The 23,403-nt window shown below is 35.6% G+C and overlaps 1 protein-coding gene across 3 annotated transcripts in view; it reads left to right on the forward strand.

The window, feature by feature from the left end:
* TTLL7 (tubulin tyrosine ligase like 7) overlaps positions 1 to 23,403 on the forward strand; it is a 129,337-nt gene that overhangs the window by 59,445 nt on the left and 46,489 nt on the right. For all 3 annotated transcript variants that reach the window (XM_024234439.3, XM_024234456.3, XM_024234446.3), the window contains 6 exons: positions 3,366 to 3,530; positions 7,637 to 7,795; positions 12,185 to 12,279; positions 20,154 to 20,301; positions 20,388 to 20,461; positions 21,710 to 21,845. In XM_024234439.3, coding sequence (XP_024090207.1) covers positions 3,366 to 3,530; positions 7,637 to 7,795; positions 12,185 to 12,279; positions 20,154 to 20,301; positions 20,388 to 20,461; positions 21,710 to 21,845 — 777 coding nt within the window. The remainder of the gene's footprint in view (positions 1 to 3,365; positions 3,531 to 7,636; positions 7,796 to 12,184; positions 12,280 to 20,153; positions 20,302 to 20,387; positions 20,462 to 21,709; positions 21,846 to 23,403) is intronic.

The following is a 23,403-nucleotide window of genomic DNA, read 5'->3' on the forward strand; positions in this document are numbered from 1 at the left end:
TCTACTACATTCTGGGCACTGTGCTAATTTTGGAAAAACAATGACCAGACAGATACAGTGCTTGACTTCACAGAAGCAACAGTCTAGTGGGGAGGCAGAAAATAAAATAAGCAATTATAATATCTGATGGTAAGTGTGATGGTTTAAGAAACTGAGGGTGCTGTGGCAGTGCATAGCAGGGGCACATAACCCAGTTGGAGATAAAGGTTAGAGAGAGAGTGTTGTATAAATTGAAATCTGAATAATGAGGAGTTAGCCAGGTTCAGGCGTAGGGTAGTGTTGGATGGAGCTCCGGGCAAAAGAGTGGCTCAGAGGTAAGACAGAGTATGGCATGTCTGGAGAAAGCAGACAAGGTCAGTTTGGCTAAAGTATAGAATAAGAAGGAGTGGTTGTTCAGAGATGAGGATGGTGAGTCCTAGAAGCCAGGTCTCTTAAGGCTTTGTAGGCCTTGTCTAGGATTGTAGAATTTAACTTAAGATAAAAGGAAGTATCAAAAGGTTTTACATAAACGAAAGAAGGAATGTGAGATGGGGTCTGGTCTGGAATGTGAGATGGGGGTGGAGATGGATGGGAATGATTAGAGTAAGAGAGACAAGAAGTTACATATATTTTGAATAATATGTAAAGTTGTATTCTAGTCTGACCATATATGGAAGGAAAAAGGACTTAAATTGAAATAGTAGCAGTGGGTCTGGACCAAGAATAAGAGCATGGATTTGAGATATATTTAAGATAACATGGATAACATTGATATAATATGGTCACAGGCTGGATTTGTGGAATGAGAGCAAGGGAAAGGGAAATCAAGAATAAAATTCAGGTTTCTGACATCTGATGGATGGTGTATTACTCATTGTGATAAGGGAATACAGGAACTATTAAAGGTTTTGTGGAAAGCAGATGTATTCAGTTTAAAGGCCTATGTGACCTCCAAATGGATCTGTTCTGTAGGCATTTGGTTATACAGTATAAGTGTGAAGTTCAGAAGACATTTCTGAGCTACAAACATAATTTGAGACTTGTCAATACATAGATTATAATTTAAATAATTGGCATGGGTAAGAGTGGATTATATATATGTAAGGTGGGAGTGATCTTTTTATAGTATTGGAAAGAATAAGACTTGGAAGCTCTTTTAGATGATAAAGTGCTTTATTTTAATGTCCTATGTGTATATAATTAGCTTAAGTCCAGTGGGATTAATCTCAATGAGAGATTGAGAGAAAGGAAATGTGGCCTCTAGGTCTCATTTTGCTATGTGCTCTTGAATCACATAAGCTCCAGGCTTTGGTTTTTACATATATAGAAAAAGGATGTTCTCATACTTAAGTGTCAGTATCACTCATATATTTCTAGAAGTTCATGATTGAATTTCTAGGTTGAGATATGAAAATATTAAAAAGTGAAATACAGAAGTGTCTGTAAAGTGAGACCACGGTTATGTAAAAGATAAGTTTAGAAAAAAGGCTAGAAGAATTAAACCAAAGTGCTCTCATTGGTTGTTTCTGGATGGCAGCTTACTGCATATTTTTTCCTTCTTCCTATTACAAATTTTTAAAATAGTGAGCATGTATTTTATATTGAGCTGTATTATTTCTATAAGAATTAAATGTTCATAAACGACATATAAGGAGATTATAAGACAGAATTTCAAACATTGAAATATAATAAACACTTGTTTTTTGCTACCAATGTAGTGGTTGGCCAATCCTTGAAAAATTTTGTGTACACCAATTTATTATATCAAGCCTGCATGCTGAAAAACAGGGTGGGCTATGGTTATATTATTTTCACTCATTGCAGATTGCTATATGGTTCATAGCTGCTTTCACTTCTATTTCTTGCAAATGACTAACTGGCAGTGAACTGCTTAGATGTCTATTTTTGTCAAGGTAAATGTGAAGTTGTGAAATTTCCAATCCATTTACAAAGATACTGTTTAAGAAAAATGCAAAGTTCCCTTACTTAATTTTTCACTAGACTCTTAGTGTTTTTATTAATATTATTAATTTTAAGAAAGTCTTGCCAAGTAAAGACTTCCTTACGAAATTATTTTCCAAACCTCTTTTTTAAAAGTTAAAGAAAATTTGTATTTTGGAAACCAGGAAATGCTTCAGCTTGATTAATTTCCTTTTTCTTTAAATTAAGCACTTAAAATTAGGTAAGCATAAGATTTATGCTTTTTCTTTTAAGTATCGTTTGATTTAAAACTTTCCCTGTTTCATAAGGATAGAGACCGTTGTTTACTTTGTTGACTTTGTATCCACAGTGCCCAGCAGAGATTGCTGCAGATAGGTGTTCCTTAAATATTGTTTAATGAATGAAAAAAATAAATTGTTAATCAGTGGTAGGCACATGGATTAATAAACAACATGTACCTCAAATTGTAATTTCTGCCTTCTTGCTTCAAAGATTTCAATACCATAGGCCTAAGGAACTGCAGCAAAAATAAAATATGACATGAATATAGTTGGCTATTAACAAATCAAAATAATAATAATGTGAATGAAGTATATTTTAATTGTGATGTAACATTGCTATCTTAAGTAATCTTTAGGATTGTGAGGAGGGTAGGAATTAAAGATAGATTTTTATGAATGCTTGTGCTAGCTTGATAAAAAGCCATTAGATATATATTAATTGACAATTATGAGGAGTTTTAAATTTTGGGTTCTTTTTCAAGTTTATTTAAGGAAAATAGTATCAACAAATGTAAGATTATAAAGAGACAAAAACGTAGAGCTCCAGTATGGAGGACGATACGGTACTGGACACCTGCACAGTATTATGTGGTGCATTCTGTCTGCTGACTCTAAGTGCACTGTGGTACCGAGCTAAAGGGGCCTCTCAGTCAGTATGGGCGTGCAGAGGTTGTGTTTGGTAGTCCTGCCTCTCGGCTTATGTTACTTACTTGAGTTTTCATTTTGATTTTTCTTTGAAAAGCCATAGAATGCTCTCTCAGAAAATTCCTTTCCCAAAACAGATTTGAGTGAAAACTCTCAGAGCCAAAAACATTAAAAACAAACAAATTAACAAGAACAAACTCAGATCATTTTTCTTGCTTAGCAATATGTAGTTTCACATTTGAATTACTCTATATTCTTATTAATTTGATACTTTTTAATGGTAGATATATTTCGAATAATATGTAAAGTAACTCTGTAGATGATTACATTCTCAACCCTTTTAAGGGAAATGTGCCATTCCATTTAATTGGGATATTATCTAAATAATCATGAGATTGTTCATCTATGTAGTTTAAACTTTAAAACTTTCTTTAGTCTTTGAGTGTCTTTTTTTCCTCTGAAACTTCGCAGTTCTAGGATGTCATAGATGGTAACAACTTTGGTTCTTACTTGTTACAGACCCAGTTATACATGCATCTGACAAACTACTCCGTGAACAAGCATAATGAGCGTTTTGAACGGGATGAAACTGAGAACAAAGGCAGCAAACGTTCCATCAAATGGTTTACAGAATTCCTTCAAGCAAATCAACATGATGTTGCTAAGTTTTGGAGTGATATTTCAGTAAGATTATGCCATTCCACAATTATAACAGTCTTTCCTCAGCAATAATTTGAAGTATCGTCAGGCCATGAAAGTTCATTAAGAGTTGATTGAACTTGGTTCCCTATAATTGAGAGGACCAGAGAGAAAAAAATCAGATCATTACACAGCCACATACTGCTTAACAACAGCAATGCATTCTGAGAAATGCATCCTTGGGTGATTTTGTCATTGTGCAGACATCACAGATTGTACTTACACAAACCTAGAATAGGAATAGCCCACTATACACCTAGGCTATCATATAGCCTATATGTGGTATAGCCTGTGGCTCCTACTCTACAAACCTGTACAAAACATTACTGTACTAGGCCGGGCACGGTGGCTCACGCCTGTAATCCCACCACTTTGGAAGGCTGAGGCAGGCGGATCACTTGAGGTCAGGAGTTCGAGACCAGCCTGGCCAGCATGGTGAAACCCTGTCTCTATCAAAAATATAAAAAATTAGCTGGATGTGGTGGCGCACTCCTGTAATCCCAGCTAATCAGGGGGCTGAGGCAGGAGAATTGTTTGAACCCGGGAGGCGTAGGTTGCAGTGAGCCAGGATTGTGCCACTACACTCCAGCCTGGGTAACAGAGCAAGATCTGGTCTCAAAAAAAAAAAAAAAAAATTGCCGTACTGAATAGTGTAGGCGATTGTAATTGTATATCTAAACATAGAAAAGGTACACTAAAATACAGTATTATAATCTTATGTGACCCCTGTTGAATATGCTATGCATTGTACACCAAAATGCTGTTATGTGGCACATGACTCTATTTATCCTTTGTTTATTTTGTTTGTTGACATTTTTATCTTACTTTCTATATCACAGGCCATAAATCCAAAGGTCCTTAGGTGTCAGACAAGTAAGAAGGAGTGAAGTGGTCTCTGGATAGAAGAAACTAGGATGTTCTGGGAACTGTGATAATTTGAAAGTCAGGAGAGGTCTGAAGGAGGTAGCCACCACTCAGCACCAGCTTATTGGTGCCAGTAATATTTTAGGCCCAGTGGGGCTCATTCTTCTAATTTGTTGATAAATTATGTGTAAATGACATAAATGACATAAATGATTTTAAATGTTGGCAATGGACTCAAAAGTTTTAAAAATGTTGGGACTCTAACAAACAAAAATGTCATCTGGATTTGGTCAGATATCCACCAATTTGTTAACTTTCAGTTAGAACTTCCTGAGAGATGAAATGCATGTAAATGAGAAATTGGATCATAACAATGCTGCATTTATTTGTTTATGTAATTATTTTCTCAAGGCTAATTTTGTGGAAATTCCAAAAACCATTCTAATGACAGTTTACTATCATAGTGAGTCAGAAGCATCAAAATGGTAAAATTCATTAATTTTGGACCATAGTTCATTGATGGAAGATCATACTATCTTCCATCTGATGATAATTCAATGCCTTGGTCTGTTGCTCAGTGGGACCAAGAAAGTTTTATATACCCTCTGGCATTCTTTTTTTTCTGTACACATTTGTAACCCTCATTTGGATTTGGCTCTTTGGGGACATGTTTGTGAAAAGGTAGAACCTGTTGGGCTGCTTTGGTGAGGCATGTATAGAGAGAATCAGGGAGAATAATGAGGGTCATTAGCTTTACATGTATTGGTTTTAAGTGGCGTTTTTCCTACACAATTGAATTAAGAGAAGGTAAATAAGCAAGACTAATACTAATGAGAGGATATGGAAATTAACTTTCTGTTAGAACCTTAAGTATAATTTTTAGATATGACCCAAACATAGCCAATGTGGGCCTATTAAGCTCTGACACATTTCATGGTCTTGTCTATAGGTGGGTAAATTTTGCATCATTCTTGGCTATGTTAGTTAGAATGCATATTAATCATCTATAAACAATCAGTTAATAAATGTAGCTTTTTCAAGTACTTTTATTTTAATTATCTTGTCAGACACCTCTCTGCATTTATGTAATTATTTGAAAATTGGCTGTTTTTATTAAGAATTGGTATACTTTACATAGATAACTGTTTAAGGTGAATCAATGGGATAATATAAAAAGAGAATGACAGGAGGAGGTAGAGAAAGCAATTATGCAGTAAATTTTTATCTTGATGTCTTAGTTTACAAATTCCCTGAATTTAATTTATAACTTATTTTTAATAACCTCTTTTTGGGGGGCAATTTCTCTAAAAGGTAACTATCAATATATAAAAAGCAGCATTCATCAATACCTTCCGTGAAGAACAGAGCTGTGTACTTTTGTTCTGGTCAGTAATAAAAATCAGTAGAAAATCAAGCCATGGAGATTAAAAATGAGTATAATCATTAAAAAAAACTATCCTTACTGCTTTTTGTATACCTAAGGTATAAATCTAAAAATCACATTTTAAAGCAGTGATAGTATGTTGTAAATTCTCAAAAACAGTAGTGGAATTTCATTTGTGTTTGTTTATATGACTCCTCGTTTTCACATCTACTGAAAACTTGCCTTTACAATCTAAAAACAGGTTATTTTCTACGTAGCAAAAACACAGATTTGTAATTCAGGGTCTGTTGATTAATAATCAGTCCCCACCCCCTCTCTCAGCCTGTACTGTTCCATACTCCATACACATACTTATCAAAGTTTTAACTTTTTCTGCTCTCAAGTGGTTTCAGTAATATTGGAGAAGATTTATATAAAGTGGCTTTTTGTCTTTTATTTTATATGCTATGGTGCTGTCATGAATTTGTTAACCTTGAACAAAATTTTTTGAAAACAGCCTCTCATGGGACATCTGATACTTATTCCCAAATATGAACTGGATTGTGGTTCTGGGTAACAGTGAGGTTAACTTCTGTCTTCCCTTTTATCACCCATATAATAAATATTGTTCCACCAGGTAGTGGAATATTTGAGTCTAACCTGATATATAAGGTGGAATTCTAGAGGAATGATAGAATAACAGTAACAATAATAGTACTCTGGGCTCTATGCTAAGAGTTTTACATGGAATCTCATTTTTTTCTTACATTAACCTTTTGCAGATTATATTTAGGAAAAATGAGACTCACAAAGTTTAAGCAACATGACTGAGGTTGCACAGCTAACAAGTTACAAAGCCAGGAAGAAACACAAGAGGCCTATTTTAGAGCCAGGTTCTTAACTGTCTTTTTCTATTGCCTATACCTGTAGAGAGGGAGTTAAAATGACAGTGTCTTCTGAGCAAAAATAAATGAGACAGCTTTTCTCCTACAGCTTATTCTGAAACTTCAGTAGAACAACTCTTTAAAAATTAGGGTTAATAACTCACCCTAGTAGTATTATGTGTTTTCTCTCAGAAAATATTGAAAGCCAATCTTTTAATTGGTGACACTCTTCTCAGATAAAACTTATACACTACAAAATCATCACTGAATAAAGAAACTCAACTCTCATAGATTTTGTCTTCCAGCCCTTTCAGCATTTATCTAAGTGGAGTTTCTATACTGGTGTTTGTGAAATAATTTACTCTCCTTGGAATTTTTCCTTCCTATCACCCTCATCTCTTCTGGATGGGGCTAGCATATGCTCCTACCTTACTTGTTTTTAACGTATAGAAACCACATTTATCAGCTTTGTTTTACTTGTTTACAAAGTAGTAGATTTACTTGGATATCTACTAAATGCCAGCTACTATTGTAGGCACTGGGAATGGTGTTATAAATAAGTCAGACTAGGACCCTGCTCTAATGTAAAAAGAAAAATATCAGCTGGTTATATGCTGTGTGTAGTGGTGCAGTAAGAAATGAAGGGTGGCTGCTTTTAACTTGAGGGTTAGGAAGGCCTCTCTGAATGTCTAAGAGCTAGACTTGGGAATATAGGGAAAGAGTATTCCACAAGAGGGAACAGCTAACGCAAAGGACTTAAGACAGGAAGAAGTGTCACTTACTTGAGGAACCCAAAGCAAGTGTGAGGAGTGCAGTGGACAGGGGTAAGAGTGAAGAATGAAGTCAGAGCAGTGGCAGGGGCTGGATGCCACAGAGCTTTGTAAGCTTGGCCAGGCTGCCAGTTTGTGGGCCCCGGTTATGTTTGCACATATGAAATGAGACACAAAGGCATTTTCACCTCTTTTATCACAATCTTATAGGAATTGGTGGTAAAGACCCTGATTGTAGCAGAACCTCATGTCCTGCATGCGTATCGAATGTGTAGACCTGGTCAACCTCCAGGAAGCGAAAGTGTCTGCTTTGAAGTCCTGGGATTTGATATTTTGTTGGATAGAAAACTAAAGCCATGGCTTCTGGAGGTAAGGCATTCTTTAAGAAAAAAAGAAGAGTTATCACTGTCCTTATGTATTAAAATAAATGCTTTAAAAATGTGTACTTAACACAGTTGTCCCATTAACTGTCCAGAATGAAGCCTGAATGGAATAAGTGGGAAGAAGAGGATAAAAATTCAGGGACTAGAACAGTTCTAAGAATGAATCACAGTGTTTGATATTACTTTTCCCAAATTAGCATCAAGTGAATTTCTAGGCCAGGTATTTGGGATTGAAGTGTGGAGGTGCTTTTACTGATTTGTTGCTTACTTGCTCTACTATTTTCTCAGCCTCCTGGCTTCTACCACATCATGAGTTCTGGATAGCGTCTCTCCTCTCTGTGGGTGCTTGGGCTTCAGGATCTTGCCTTCAGTGTGTCTCCCCTTCAAACTCTCCGAGAGGCTCCAATTGGTTCATTAATCAGGATTCAGTATCCGATACCCCAGGTGGTAAATTTCTCCTTTAAGGCCATGTTATATACCTGGGGCTTCCCTCAGGGAGACTGTCAACTGTATGCCTTCAGGTTTGCTGCCAGTCCCTGGTAGGGTGAGAGTTACCATTATTTTTCTTTGATGATAAAAGGTCATGTAACACATACAGAATAGTAAAAAGGAGAAAGTAAAAATTATCTCTGTTGACAATTTTTATATTTTTTCCTGCTAGTTATATTTATATTACCCAGAAGAAACCTTAGAAGTCACGTGGTCCAGAAGATCCCATCCAGCAGTTCCCTTTAAGCTCCTTGATCTGGGTTTACATACCTTCTTGTGGCCGCTTAAATATCATGTTCTGGAAACTTGATCAGGAACATATTGCTATAGAAGATGTAGTCAACCACTACCTTTCATTTTAAATCAAGTATCTCTCTTTTTGTTAGTGATTTATAAGTTAGAAGTTGTGTGTATAATATCAAGGTTTCCATAAGCAAATTGAATGAGTGGTGGGTGAGATGAAGATACTAAAAATACATTTCAAAGAAATGACACTTTTCTAATTTGAGGGCCAAAGACTGTGTGTGTGTGTGTGTGTGTGTGTGTGTGTGTGTGCCTGTGTGTGGTCACATCTGCTTTAAACAATAACACGTATTGTGTCTCCAAGGAAATGCAGTTCTCTCTGTTGGATGTTCATATTTTGCTCCAGCCTGGGTCTTAGAGATAAGATAAATGTGAGGAAGTTTTACTTATCCTTTGCTTCCTCTGTTCTTTGGATATGAAAACACTTGACTATGCACTATGGACCCTTCATCTTGCTAAGGCCTGAAGTTTTCTTTAGATTTCTTACTTTTTCTGCAGCAGTCCTTTCCTGTTCTTAGCTATATTGTCTTCTGCTCCTGTTACTTTTCTTTTGTCATTGATGGAGTGGGGAAAAAGTGAAGGCACATGCATAAGGAGGATAGTAGGAAATAATGACTTTATAGATATCTTAGTTACCTTTTTAGAAAAAACATTTGCTTCACTAGAGCTTTCCATTAGCTTGCTAAATCAGAATTGACTGAATGGTTGAATTCTGGATTTTAAAAGGTTCAAAATAACCATTGTTTGCATGAATGTTTCTTCATTCTTTACTCTTTCCTTCATTGTTTCTAGATTAATCAGAACCATTAAAACACTCCACAATAACCAAGAGCTGTGAATAATGAACATTTGTTATATTAAAACAGTTAAAAGAATCTTTAATCTTGTCTTGTGTTTTGCTCCCTGCTGATATTTTAGTGGGTCTAATATACATTGTTAAAAACCTTTTGGCGCCATCAAGTGGAATAAGGTAGAAGGTGCTTCTGGGTATGTAATAACTTTTAGTTAACCAGAATAATTTCAGGGACTGATTGCTAGTGGCAGAATTGCACAAATTTTCATAAGTAGAAAACATTTTTTTAGGAAAAACATGGAAATTGGGTGGAGTATGAAGATACCACCAACAGTTTAAGTACTCTTAAATTAAACAGGAACCTACTAAGTTATAGTCATTGTGTTAGGTGGTGGGGATACAAGAAGACAGAATACTTGCCCTGGTGTAGCCATTATTCAGATGTGCATTTTATGGTAATAGTTATAAGTACTAGTAGGTAAAAGGGAAATGACAGAAACAGTAGCATGATTAATATCTCTCTGTACCTGTGTGTATCGGAGAGTTAAAAAAAATCTTTACAGAAGAAACACCTGAGCAAAGTTTGTAGGGCTACATAAGGGTGGGGTAGGGGCTGGGGGCTGAGAGAGATAAAGTAGGGGTGGGGAAAGGCTGTGGCGCAGAGGGAACAGCACCAACTTAGGAGCGCAGAAACTATTATGGATACTTTAATTTGTGGAAAAAGTGATTGTTTGTTTTGATAAAACTTTTTAGGACAGTTGAAAATAGTGTTTACTAATTTAATATATTTTATAATAATTTTCATTTCTTAGTGCATTTACAAGCTGTTGAATTTTGAGACTTTAACATCTATGTTTTGTCTGTTTTAGAATTGGGGTAGGAAATGAGAACCAAATACATCATCTCATTATAGAGGAGAATTTTGGCTGGGTGGAACACTAATTTTTAGTTTCTTCTGTCAGCCATTTGTGGTTTTTGTTTTATTTTTTTTCTTTACCTTTCTCATAAAACTTAAAAAAAAAAAAAAACAAGAACGACCCTGAATGAAAACCTAAATTGAAAAAGGTTTCCTGCCTTTCCACATATTATTAATATCTTGTGTGGGTATACCTCTTCACAGACCAATTTATCTTATAGTAGAGGGAAAAATTTGAAATAGGTAAGGAGAGAGAGAGAGATTGAGATCTGAGATGGCTTTATACCAAGACCTCAGTACCATCCTGGAGGAGGGATATGCCTGGCACAATTCCACACTGAAATTTGGAATGGAAACTCTGAGGAATTCTACAAAGACAGATAACATTCCAATGTACCACTGACTCATCAGTTCTTTAATGTCTGGTTTATTTTATAACCATGTCACATATAGTGGCAACACTGTCATTAATTGTATTATAAACACCAGAAATTTGAATCAGTATGGTTAAAACTTTTCTCCCATAAAATGTATAACTTTACCCTTTCTTTGCACTTGTAAAGGGAAATGCTTAGAGCTTTCGTAATAGATTAATAAACTCCCTTTCTCAAATTGACCTATAATAAATGGATGTTATTGCCGTTTTCAAGCTATTTCCTTCTCCTTGAGACTATATCACAAATAAAGGAATGTGTCCATCACCTTCTAAATCAGAAATCAGCAAAGGAATCAAAATACAACATGGCATATCTCTATAAAAGGAGTACCATGCATCCATCAAAATGATGGCATGACGAAAGATTTTCATGATACATTATTAAGATAAAAGCTCAGAATGTAAAATAAAGTATGGTTAGTATAGACATGCATTTGGAAGGTAAAATGAATATTTTAAATATGTATACATTGAAAATATCTGGAATACTATCTACCAAACGGTTAACACACTAAGTGTTAAGTAGTGGGATTATAGGTAATCTTTTGTTATTTGTTTTCCTTCTTTTTACTTATTTTTCTGCGGTGAACCTGTGACACATTTCTAATTAAAGATGTTGTATTCCTGGGTAATGTCTTGATTATAATGTGATATTTCTTCAGGTACAAGTTGTGGAATGCATGCTTTCAATTGTTTTGTCTCTTGTGGTGACAGATGTGTATAACTGTGACTAGTAGCATATATAATTATGTTTGAGATAGCCTAAGGGATTAGTTGGTGGTCAAGAAGCTAAGCTGTTGTGTTGAACTCAGCAGTGTTCTAACCAACTGATTTAACTGATCAAGAAATTTTCTTAAACCTCAGCTATTCCAGTTATATTTTTATAACAGTGACAATAGTAACAAGACTCAACAAAGACAAAAACAAACACTCCATCTCTTTTATTTTTCATCTTAATGAATTCTTGAAGATCTGAGGCAGTGAAAAGGGAGCACTGATAGTTTCCATATTTTAAATACATAGATGTATATAATTATTACTGTGTTGATATAATTATTACTGTGTTGGTAACATGAATATCACTATTTCCTTTTTGTTAGGCTAAATCATTTTTAACTTTCCTAAACTTAAAAAACCTAAATTGCATGGGGTAATGGAGAGAGTGGAATGGAGGGAGAGGCCAGCTTATACTGATAGTAAAGCTCCTGAACTAAGGCAGCCGTGGGAAGGAGATGGTGCTAATAGTCAATCCCTTGCAATTTGTTGACCTAGAGTGATGCCGAATGGAGATGTGGCAGTAACAACTGGGCCATCTACCATGTAAAGCTTTGAGGTTTAATGTAGAGTTGTTCTACTGGCTAGAGATCCCACATTGGATTAACAAATATGTATTGAATATTTATTCACCTTCCAATATTGTCTTCTTTGTAAATTTCAGATTAACCGAGCCCCAAGCTTTGGAACTGATCAGAAAATAGACTATGATGTAAAAAGGGGAGTGCTGCTAAATGCATTGAAGCTACTAAACATAAGGTAAGGTAAAATATTTTCTCTATCTTTTGGACATTTATCTCTACATTTGACATAGATTAATCATTTGTACATAAAATTGGCTTTTCAGAATAGTATTTTTTATTTTTATATTTTGTAATTTTCATTTCTTGATTCCATCCGTTTTGTATTTTTCATTTCTTGGTTCCATCCATTTTGTATTTTTCATTTCTTAGTTCCATCCATTTTGTATTTTTCATTTCTTGGTTCCATCCATTTTGTATTTTTCATTTCTTGGTTCCATCCATTTTGTATTTTTCATTTCTTGATTCCATCTATTCTTTAAACTCACATAGTTAAAAAAAAAATCTTTCCCCCCTACTCCTGTATACTGCTTTTCCTGCTTCCCAGGCAACAGTCTGTACCTGCAGTAAATGAGGTTAAATTTCAATGTAGGTATAATTATTTAATATAGAGTACAAGATTAAATTGGTAAATACTTTAAGAGACCCTCTAGATTATCTTCCTCGTCTTATAAGAAGAAACTAAAGCACATAGAGTTCATTCAGGAAATTAAAAAAAAAAGTCTCAAACATGGATTTCCTAACTTTCTCTCCAGAGGTCTTCCCATTACATCATGCTCCCTATGTAAATAAAAAAGAGAGGCAGTTGTTTAGTGAGAGTTAACTTTTCCATTTAGAGAGGCAAGTAGAATTTGAGAAAAGACTTGGCTGTTAGGGGTGTAGGGCTGGTTGCAGTGTACATGATCATGGGATTCAAATATTTGAAATGCTGTTATGTGGGAAAAGCTTTTGGTTCATTAAAAAATGAATTTTTTAGATGTTTGACTGAAACACTTCCTGAAATAGTGAGTTACCTGTCATTAGAAGTGTTCCAACAGAGCTTAGAGTATTGAATTAAAGGGCCTCTGAGGTGATTTAAGCTCAGTGATTTTATGATTTCAATTTATTTAATTGTCATTCAAGAGTTCTAGCAGAGTTATGGTATGCTTCCAAGCAATTTTTAAATTTCAGATGTTTCCAAACAATATGCCTATACATGTTTTTTGCATGAAAGTTTACTATTATTATTTAAATAAGCCTTGTGTTTAGTTTTTTTGTTGTGTGTGCATGTCTTTTGACTTTGCCATTTGTGGTATCAATTCAGGACATTATCTGTGGGTGTTTTGGTGTTTTTAAAAGTAAGGTATGTATAGTTTAAGCAGTCAGAAATTTCTAGACCTAAAACTAAGGGAAAGTAGAAATTCATTTTCTTTATCTTTCTTAGTGTTGTTCCACAGAGAATTTAGCACAGTTCTTAACATTTAGAGCATATGTTAATGAGGCTTATGTTTCAGAAGTGCCTTCTTCCTCCAGCTGGGTGGAGAGCTCCATGGGTGCATGTGTTAGACTTGAGTTTCACTGGGCACATCACAGTAACTTAAGCAGGAACTAAGAACACTAGGAAAATTCTTGTCTATTTATTAAATAGAATTAATTTTCATATGGAGTGCTTTAATTTTGGACAGAACTAATTGTTCTGTGAATCCAGAAATCCCCTACTTAACATTAATTTTAATCAGACTATTGGGAATGATCTTCCTTTCATTATGTTATCTTTCTGCTCAAGAACCTAAATAGAGTTCTATTTACCAACATGTAGCCTAAGCTTCTAATATAACTTAACCTTAGCTGTTCTATCTTATTTCCTGTTTCTCTCCAACCCAAACTGTTCTAGTTAGGCTGATTGCCTCATTATTTTTCCCACATAGCTTGCCCATTCTCACTGATTATTTATTCTGTTCTCTACTCTGAATGCCTTTCCTTATTGCATGTGACTCAAATCCCATCTTTTATTATGAAGTCTTCCTTTTGACCAAAATGAATCTTTCCTTTCTTGGAGCTCTAGAAGGAATTTCTGTCTGCATAGTATATGGCTTATCACTTTGTTTACTCTCTTATCCTCTATGGTGTTTTACCTGGGCACAGCTGGTTTTTCTTTTCAATTAGATTTAAGCTCCTTGAAGTTGAAGAGTACATACTTTTACATGCTTCACAGTACTTAGTACAGTGCTTTGCTTACAGTATGACCTTCAGGTTCATTTTGTAAACATATGCTTTTAGTCTCAAGGAAATTCAGGAGAATATAAATTGTTCAGGATATTCCATCACAACTGCTGTGAAAACAGAATCTCACATGGAGGGCATCAGAATTGATCCTTTTTTTTACTTGGATGACAGAATGCAATTTGAGTACAGATTCAAATAATTTTTTTAAGACATTAGGCTTGGGGTCCTCAGAGACAAGAAAATATGAAAGAGGTTATATGTAGAACAAGTAAAAGTTTTTTTTTCTCTAATAAAAGGAAAATCCAATCATTCTGTGATGGTGTTACTGGGTTAATAAGAAGAATCTTTTTCCTCCATAAGTATTCTATTACAGTCATTAAAATAGAACCTAGAAAAGACATTCACAATCCCATGAGTCCTTGGGTCTGAAATACTTGTTAATTAGATTAAATTAAATTAAGTTAAATTGCCTGTCTGTCCCTTATTTACAACTAATTCATGGGCTACAGGCTTGCAGCATGAGCATTTAATGCTACCCTACCATTGAACATTTAGCCTCACTGGCCTTCTCTGACACTAGTCTCTGAGTTTACTTAACTTTGAGCATTCCTTAGTCTTCTCTTATGATTTCTCTTACACTCTGCTCCCTACCTGTCGTTTTCTCATTGTGTTCTTGCCTCAGCCCTCTTTTCTCCTGTGTCAGTCTTACTCCCTTTTGTGGCATCATTTTTGAGTCTGACATGTATGTAAGCAATATGGATTGGAGTGCCTCTCACTAACTTTGACCCACTCTGGAGCTCTAGTCCAGCATTTGCAGCTCTCTGCTGACCATGTACCCTGGATGCCCTGGTCCAATAGATACTCAATAAACATGTAGTGAGTGAGTGAGTGAGCAAGTAAATAAATAAATGAATGAATGGATAGTGTTCTGTTAACACTTAAATTCAATATTGCCAAAGTTGAATTATTTTCTCCTTCGATCATGTTCCTCCTTGGTTTATTATTTTTTTTCTCTGCTAACAATATCAAATACCTCCAACCCACAAGGGTTAAAACTAATCACTCATATGTATTTACTGGATTTTTTTTTTTTTTTTTTGAGACCGAGTCCCAAAAAAGGCTGGAGTGCAGTGGCGCGCTCTTGGTTCACTGCAACCTCCACCTCCCAGGTTCAAGCGATTCTCCTGTCTCAGCCTCCCGAGTAGCTGGGATTACAGGCGCCTGCCAGCACTCCCTGCTAATTTTTGTATTTTTAGTAGAGACGGGGATTCGCCATGTTGAGCAGGCTGGTCTTGAACTCCTGACCTCAGGTGATCCACCCGCCTTGGCCTCTCAAAGTGCTGAGATTACAGGTGTAAGCCATTGTGCCTGGCCTACTGGACATTTTTAAAGAGCCTATGATTTGCTAGAAGCTAGAGATACAAAAATGAATAAAATTTCCTCACCTTAAGTAGCTCAATTGTTAAAAGGGAAATATATATGCTCATAGATAAGTACAATACAATGGTAATTATCCAGTTTGCTTTGCTAAAGTTAATGGCAAAACGATTCACATGAAAGTCCAGGCTAGAAAGCTGGGAGTTATACTTTATTATGAATCGACTGAATCCTGTCAAATTTCTGACTATCACTTTATTTCTCCATCTCCTCTCCAAGGTTGAAAACTTCTTATCTTTCTCCTGGGCTATTTTATTGGTTTCCTTCCTGCTTCCAGCACTAACCTCCATCCCATTTTGCATCTTCCATTCTGTCGTTCTGCAAATCATTCAACAACCATTTATTCCGAGTCCAGTACCACTGCAATAGGTACTGGGAATTCAGTGCCTCCTACGATTCCTAGGCTTCTGGGTTGGGTGACTTGTCTGATGATGTGCCATTCATTGGGATGAAGATTATAGGTGAGAAAGAGGCTTAGAAAAGTAATGGGGGAAGATAGAAAGAAAAAGAAAGATGATTCAGTTTTAAACATGCTAATTTTGGGATGCTTTGAGACAATGTTAACTGGAAAATTTGATATACAGGGCCCCAGGAGATAGAGATCTATTTGATTGATATTCATATATAGATTGCCCTTGAATCTAATGGATGAGATCACACAGTTGGACTGTGTGTTTTGAGAAGAAGGGCAGGGACAGAACCCTGAGGGATGCCAGTATCAGAAGAGAGATTTATAAGCTCTGATGTTCTGATCAGATTGTTTCCACATTGTCAGATAAAGTTTAAACTCCTTAGAATTATGTACAAGGCACTTTTTGATCTTTATATTATATACAAGGCACTTTTTGAGCTGGCCCTTACATCTCTTTCCAACCTGATCATTTCTTGTTCTTTTTCCTTTGCCTTGGAAATGACTTTTCTAAGAACTCTTTTGTGGTACAGTTTCAAATTTCTGTAGCTTTGCACTTGTTCTCATTTAATATTTGTTCACCTTTGTCTTTTTGGTGAATGCCAACTGATTTTTTTTAAATTGTGGTAAAATACACTTAACATAATATTTACCATTTTAACCATTTTTAAGTGTGTAATTCAGTGACATCAAGTACTTCACATTGTTGTGCAACTATTACCACCATCCATCTCCGGAAGTCTTCTAATCCTGCAAAAGTGAAACTATGTACCCATTAAACACTAATTCTTCATTCCTCCCTCTCCCCAGTCCCTGGAAACCATCACTATATTTTATGTCTCTATGAATTTGAGTGTCCTACTCTCGGTATCTCATAAGAGTGGAATCATGTATTTGTCCCTTTGTTACTGGCTTAAAGTAACTGGGATAATGTTTTCAAGTTCTTCAATGTTGCATCATGTGTCAGAATTTCCTCCTTTTTAAGGCCGAATAACATTCTGTTGTATGTATATGAATACCACATATTTTGTTGGCACATTCATAAAACCTAGCTCAAGCCTGATAGCTCAAGCCTGACATTCTATTTGAAGCCTTTGCTGAGGCAAAATGGTTTACTAACTCCTTTGTGCTATCATCATACTTCCCCCCACATTTCAAATAGTACTCATTATACCCTGTGTTTTTGTTTATATGCCATTGCTCCCACTTCCTTTATTTGGTCAGCTCCTTGAGGGTAATGGCCCTGTCTGGTTCTTTTTGTATCCCCAGGGCCATATCTGGAATTAACAAACAGTGAGTACTAAATAAAATTTGGGTTGGAAGACAATGGTATGGGGAGGGCATTCCATTCAACTACTTGCAGAAAGATGAGGAAGTGAGACAAAGCAAAACAAGCTCATAGAACTTCTAGTGGTTCCACATTCCTGGAGTATACAGCACGTGAAGCAAGTGATCAGAGAAATCCCTTGGATGGAATTATAGGGTAATAAGTAGTGGAAAAGACTCAAGAAACTGGTAAACTAAATTGCTTAGGTCAGTATGTGGATACAGTTGAATGGAAAATGCTAATTAAAATGCTAAATGAATGGTGATCTTTTTGGTCTTTGGTTAAATTTTTATTCTGGCCTGTGGTGTTAAGTACTGAGAGTCATTAGTGCTGATTTATGCCTGTGAATATTCATAGAAATGCAAATAGTTTTTAGAATGACAGTATTCCTAAGGGCCAGAAAGTGGGAACATTCCTTTATACAAAAAAATGTCTCAGGGTAGTTGGATTTTCTTTGTTTCTTAATGTGTCTGAAGGAACTTCTGTGTGCTTATTTTTGTTATTCTTCTTTGTGTGTGTTCAAACTGTTTGTGTATAAGTATCCTTGTCTATGAGTGTTTTGTTTGCTGTAGATATTCATATAGATCTGTGTTTATTTCTTTCATAGAATACTCATCATATCATCTCATCTTTCTTTATTTTCACTTCCTCTTAGTTTTTCATTCCCTTTTTTTGCTTCCTCTATTTTTTTCTCTTGTGGATTGTTTAGTCTTTGTTCCTCTCTATTCCTCTTTTCATTTCTATTTCCTTTTCCTGTCTTCTTTTTCTTTTAAACTGAATGCTATATGGAAATGATCATTCTAGATAAAATGGACAAATTTTATCCATTTTAAATGGATATATGATAATATATTCATTGATATATGATAGAATGATAAAATGATTGCTCTAGATATAATAAAATGAAAAAAAAATCAAAAGTTAAAGAGTTACCTAAACCATGGCATTTCCTTTACCCTTAATTAGGGAAACTCAGAGCCAAATTTGTATTCATCACTGAAAATGCCAGTGGACTCACTAAAATCAGAAGTCTTGGTGTCATCACAAGTTCATCTCTCTTTCTTATTCTTCATATTGAATTAGTCACCAGAGCATATCCATTCTTCCTCCAAAATATTACTCTAAACTTACCCTTTTTCTCTAATCCCTTTGTTGCTCCCCTGTTCCAAGCCCTCATACTTTATATTTGTTAATGAAATAGCATCTCATCTTAACTTCTTGCTTCTTTTCTCATCTACTTCTAAGCCACTGTATATACTGCCAAGAGCATAATCTTTAACATTTACAAATATAATTATGCCCTCTTTTAAAAAATTTATGTCCTCCTTCATTGTGTAAAGTTAAATTTGAGGCTCAATAACCTAGTATTCAAGTCCATGTGAGAAGCTGAGTTTCTTGCATTCACCCAGAGCTCCAGTAATCCTGAATGACTTGCAGTTTTCTGGATGTGTTTATTTATTTTCTCAAATTATTCCTTTTATCTGACCACCTGTTGACCTCTTGCCACTCAAGCCTGAATGTTGTTATGAAAGAGAATGGATCAGTTTCCTAACATTCCTGCAAGGTCAAGTTGTGATGGTACATACCTGAGGCAAAAGAACTCTCTTTATTGTTTAGGGCCTTGGACTCATATTCTTAATGCAATCTCATGATGAATTAAATGAGGCAATATGTAAACGTAAGCACTTCTCTTACCTCTGTACTAGAAGCTAGCCAAATGGCCTTCTTGTCTCCTTTCCTTTGGTTTACACTCTTATCTGGGCCCTACCAGCCTAATGACAATAGAAGCATGGAAATGTAAGCTTAAGGATAGAACTTTCTGTTTTGTTTTTGTTTTTTGTTTTTGTTTGTTTGTTTGTTTGTTTCCCCTAAAGGTGGGGGCAGAATTGGCCTTGCTTTTCCTTTTTTCTTGGAGTACACCCTGTTCCTGCTAGGTCTTTCAATGATGGTATGGTAGAGTTTAAGTTGGAGGGGTTGGAGAGAAAAATCCTCAGGCTTGTGTTATTTCACCAGCTACGTGGCAGGGAAGAGAGAGAAAGTGGTTTAGAGGCAAATAATCCCAAAACAGGACTTTTCCTTAAAAATCAGAGAGTTATAAGTAAATTTTCATAATTGAGTAAAAAATGGGAAGGACTATGCAGATGTTTCCAAATAAATGATGATTGTTAGGCTGAGATTTCGGTCAGAAATGAAAATGTATTAAAGAGTGGTCAGTATAAATGGAAATGGGTTGAAGAAGGAGAAGAGAACCATTACATATTAAGTACCTATTAATGTTACCACAAATTAATCTTATAAGAACTCAAGGAGGAAACAGTATTGCTGACATGTTAGACGGGGAAACTATATCCAAACTAGGCAGGTAAGTGACCAGCCCAAGATTCTATAGTGGTAAATTGTTGGGGCAAAATGTGAAACTAGGTGTCTCTGATCCTCTAAAACATACACTGTTTCCATTTTGTCTCTGTATCTTCAGAATTTCTGTTTACCATATCTATTGCCAGAGTGCTATATTTGAGGTATGGTTAGATGAATATAATGTAAGTGAATATATAAGTTTAATAAACATTGATTCTGAGCTTCACTATGTCTCCTGTTCTGCAAATTCTCCTCACAGGGTTAAGATCAGAACTTGTTCGAGTTCTAGAATATGGTCTTATGTTTTATATTTTAGGACCAGTGACAAAAGGAGAAACTTGGCCAAACAAAAAGCTGAGGCTCAAAGGAGGCTCTATGGTCAAAATTCAATTAAAAGGCTCTTACCAGGCTCCTCAGACTGGGAACAGCAGAGACACCAGTTGGAGAGGCGGAAAGAAGAGTTGGTATGAAAGTTTTAAGAAAGTACCCACAATTTAAATTGCATAATTCACTTGTCGGATTTTATTTGTAAAGTTTTTCTCATTTCCAGAAAGAGAGACTCGCTCAAGTACGAAAGCAGATCTCACGAGAAGAACATGAAAATCGACATATGGGGAATTATAGGTAACTGTGCTGCTATTTTTGTATAGATTGAAAAAATGAAGTATCAAAGCAATGATTCTTCATGTTTTAATCTTGTGTGCTTATTTTAAGCATTTTTCTTTCATTCCAAGCAAGTGCTTTTTGCTTACTGTCTTTTAGAAAGAAAGGTAGTCAGCAAGGAGACGGTTCAGCCTTGATAGCGCTCCTGCTAGCCAGCCTCTGGGTGGTTGTAGGAGGTCTTTTTAACCCCCCGTTATCCTGTGACTGTATTTAGTTATAATGTGGTCTTTTAAAAAAAGTCAGAATTCAGGTCTCTTGGTATTCTTCCTGCCAATCCATGGTGGTTACTGTACTTTTTCAGGAACTAGGCAAATAATGAAAATGTTTGAAGGAGTTAGGTATGAGACAGTGGAGAGGGATGTGGGCTGTGTTAAACTGGAACCCTTCCACAATATCACCCTTGACAGATTCAAACCCCCCCACCCCACCCAGCTCATTGTGTTCTTGGAAAGATTGCCCACTTTCCAACTTTTGACATTGCCTGAGCAGGATAAAGGAATGTGTGAGGGCGTTTTTGCACTCATGGTAAGATGTTCTTTCATGGCCTTAACACCATCAACAGTAGTGATGAGAACACATTCCTCCCACTCTACCTCTACCCACTTCTCTCTACTAGAGAGGCAAATTCCATCACTACAAAAGAGATCATCAGAACCACTGCCTACATTTTTGTATACTTCAATAACCACACTAAGTAAAAAAACTCCTGCAGTATCCCTTATTACCTGAACACTCTCCTATAAAGTTCAATATGTCTCCAATTTGCCCAATCACCATTTTTTCCCAACCATTTCCCCCCAACTAAACCCTTATACTGTACCTTCTGGAACTGCATTGTTTAATGCTAATTCTCTAGATAAACTTTATTTGTGGATTTGTGCCACTATTAATGAATAGACTGAAAACCTTCATAAAGTTCTAAAAATACTCTTGTGCAATCATTAAAGTTTTGAAAGAATTTCATTAATTAGTGCTCAGTCAGCAAATAGATTAGAAGGTTACTAAGTGAATCTATTAGGCCAGTTATCAGTTTTCTGTCTGGAGGTTTAATATTTAATATTATTTTGCACTAATCAGTATAGAAATGCTTATACCTGGCAATGTGACTAGTATAGAATAGGTGGTCAAGGATTATCTATGGAGTTGATGTTAACTGTTGAGCTACGACAGCTTCTTTTTAAAAAATTGGTTTATCTGATTTTGTTATAGACGAATTTATCCTCCTGAAGATAAAGCACTACTTGAAAAGTATGAAAATTTGTTAGCCGTTGCCTTTCAGACCTTCCTTTCAGGAAGAGCAGCTTCATTCCAGCGAGAGTTGAATAATCCTTTGAAAAGGATGAAGGTAAGAAAATGAATGTTTATATAGAGAAAAAAGAATAAAGCTAAATAATATGTCTTTACAGACAAGCCACCTTGGTCCGACATATAAAAACATTTTACTTTTAAGATATGCTTTCCCCAAGCTTTTTATTTTAACAGTTGGTAACATTTCATAATGAACCAACTTCATAAATAAGATATCTACCAAGACAAATTATGGAGTAGAGGATTGTGATATTATGTTGTAATATCAATATATTATAATAACATGTCTTCTTACATAGATGTGTATATGTAACTGGATAAAGAAACCCATGGAATTAACCTAGTGGTTTGTAGCATTCTTATTTTTTGGATTATAACAAACATTATATAATACTTTTTCTTGATGCTATGTAGGTCTGGCATATGAGAGGAATTAAATGAAACACACACACACACACACACACACACACACACACTCTAATCTGTACACCTTAGTAAAAGGTCTATCAGTTTTCTATTACAGCATAACAAACCACTTCATTTATTTGCTCATTACTCTGCAATCGTGGCTGGGCACAGTTGAGTGGTTCTTCTGCTTGTCTTTTCTGGAGTGAATCATATAGTAGCATACATCTGAATGCCCAGCTGGGGCTAGAAATCCAGGGTAGCTTCACTCACATGTCTGGTGTGTCAGATAAGATAGCTGGAACATCTGGGAGCTGGCTGGTATCTCTTCCTCCCTACACAGTCTCTCAGCCGGGTAGTCAGACCTCTCAATATAGTAGCTCAGGATTCTAAAAGGGAGCATTTCAAGAAGATTCTTTTTATCCTAGTAGGAGCTCTCTATTTTAGACCTGATCTCTGCCTACATATGTCCAGACATGACAGATGACCCCAAAGAAGAAAATGGCCACTCATCTCTGCTCACCTAGGAAGAACTTGTTCCTCTTTGGAATTTAGTTTCTTTACATTACTTTTTACCCAAAGTAAAGCTTTCTGATGTTTTAGAAAATGTGATTGTTTAGTTTATCTGGCCTTTTCTGGCTGTTATGATGAAAGTATTATCCGTTATGTTTCTCCTAAATAGAAGCAGAACTCCTTGAGTTTCTTTTTGGCTATATTGTACTGTTATCCATGGAATTCATTGTAAGATTATTATTTAATAAAAAATGTATAATAAGAGTATTTTGGGATTTCAATAGCTAAATTTCCTTAGATTGGGACAAAGAATAACTTACTTTACACATTTCTACTGCACAGTGAGATTTCTAGTTTCTTCAAAAACCTTTTCTAGAATCCTTTCTTAAATAACTCAATGATACAGTTGATTATACCTCTTTCAGTGTAGCTATTATACTCGTATTGTTCTGGCTTGCCTAATATCCGCTGGGGTATATGCTTTTATAAAATTTCCTTTTGATTCAGAATATGACTCTAGAAGAACACAGGAAAGGTGTTAGGGTACTTGTGGCTTTTTGCTACCTTTGATGACTATAGAATGAAAACCTTTATAAAGTTCTAAAAATACTTTTGTGCAATCATTAAAATTTTGAAAGAGTTTCATTAAATAGTGCCCAGTCAGCAAATACTCACAT

This window comes from Pongo abelii, chromosome 1, assembly GCF_028885655.2.
Source record: "Pongo abelii isolate AG06213 chromosome 1, NHGRI_mPonAbe1-v2.0_pri, whole genome shotgun sequence".
NCBI lineage: Eukaryota > Metazoa > Chordata > Mammalia > Primates > Hominidae > Pongo > Pongo abelii.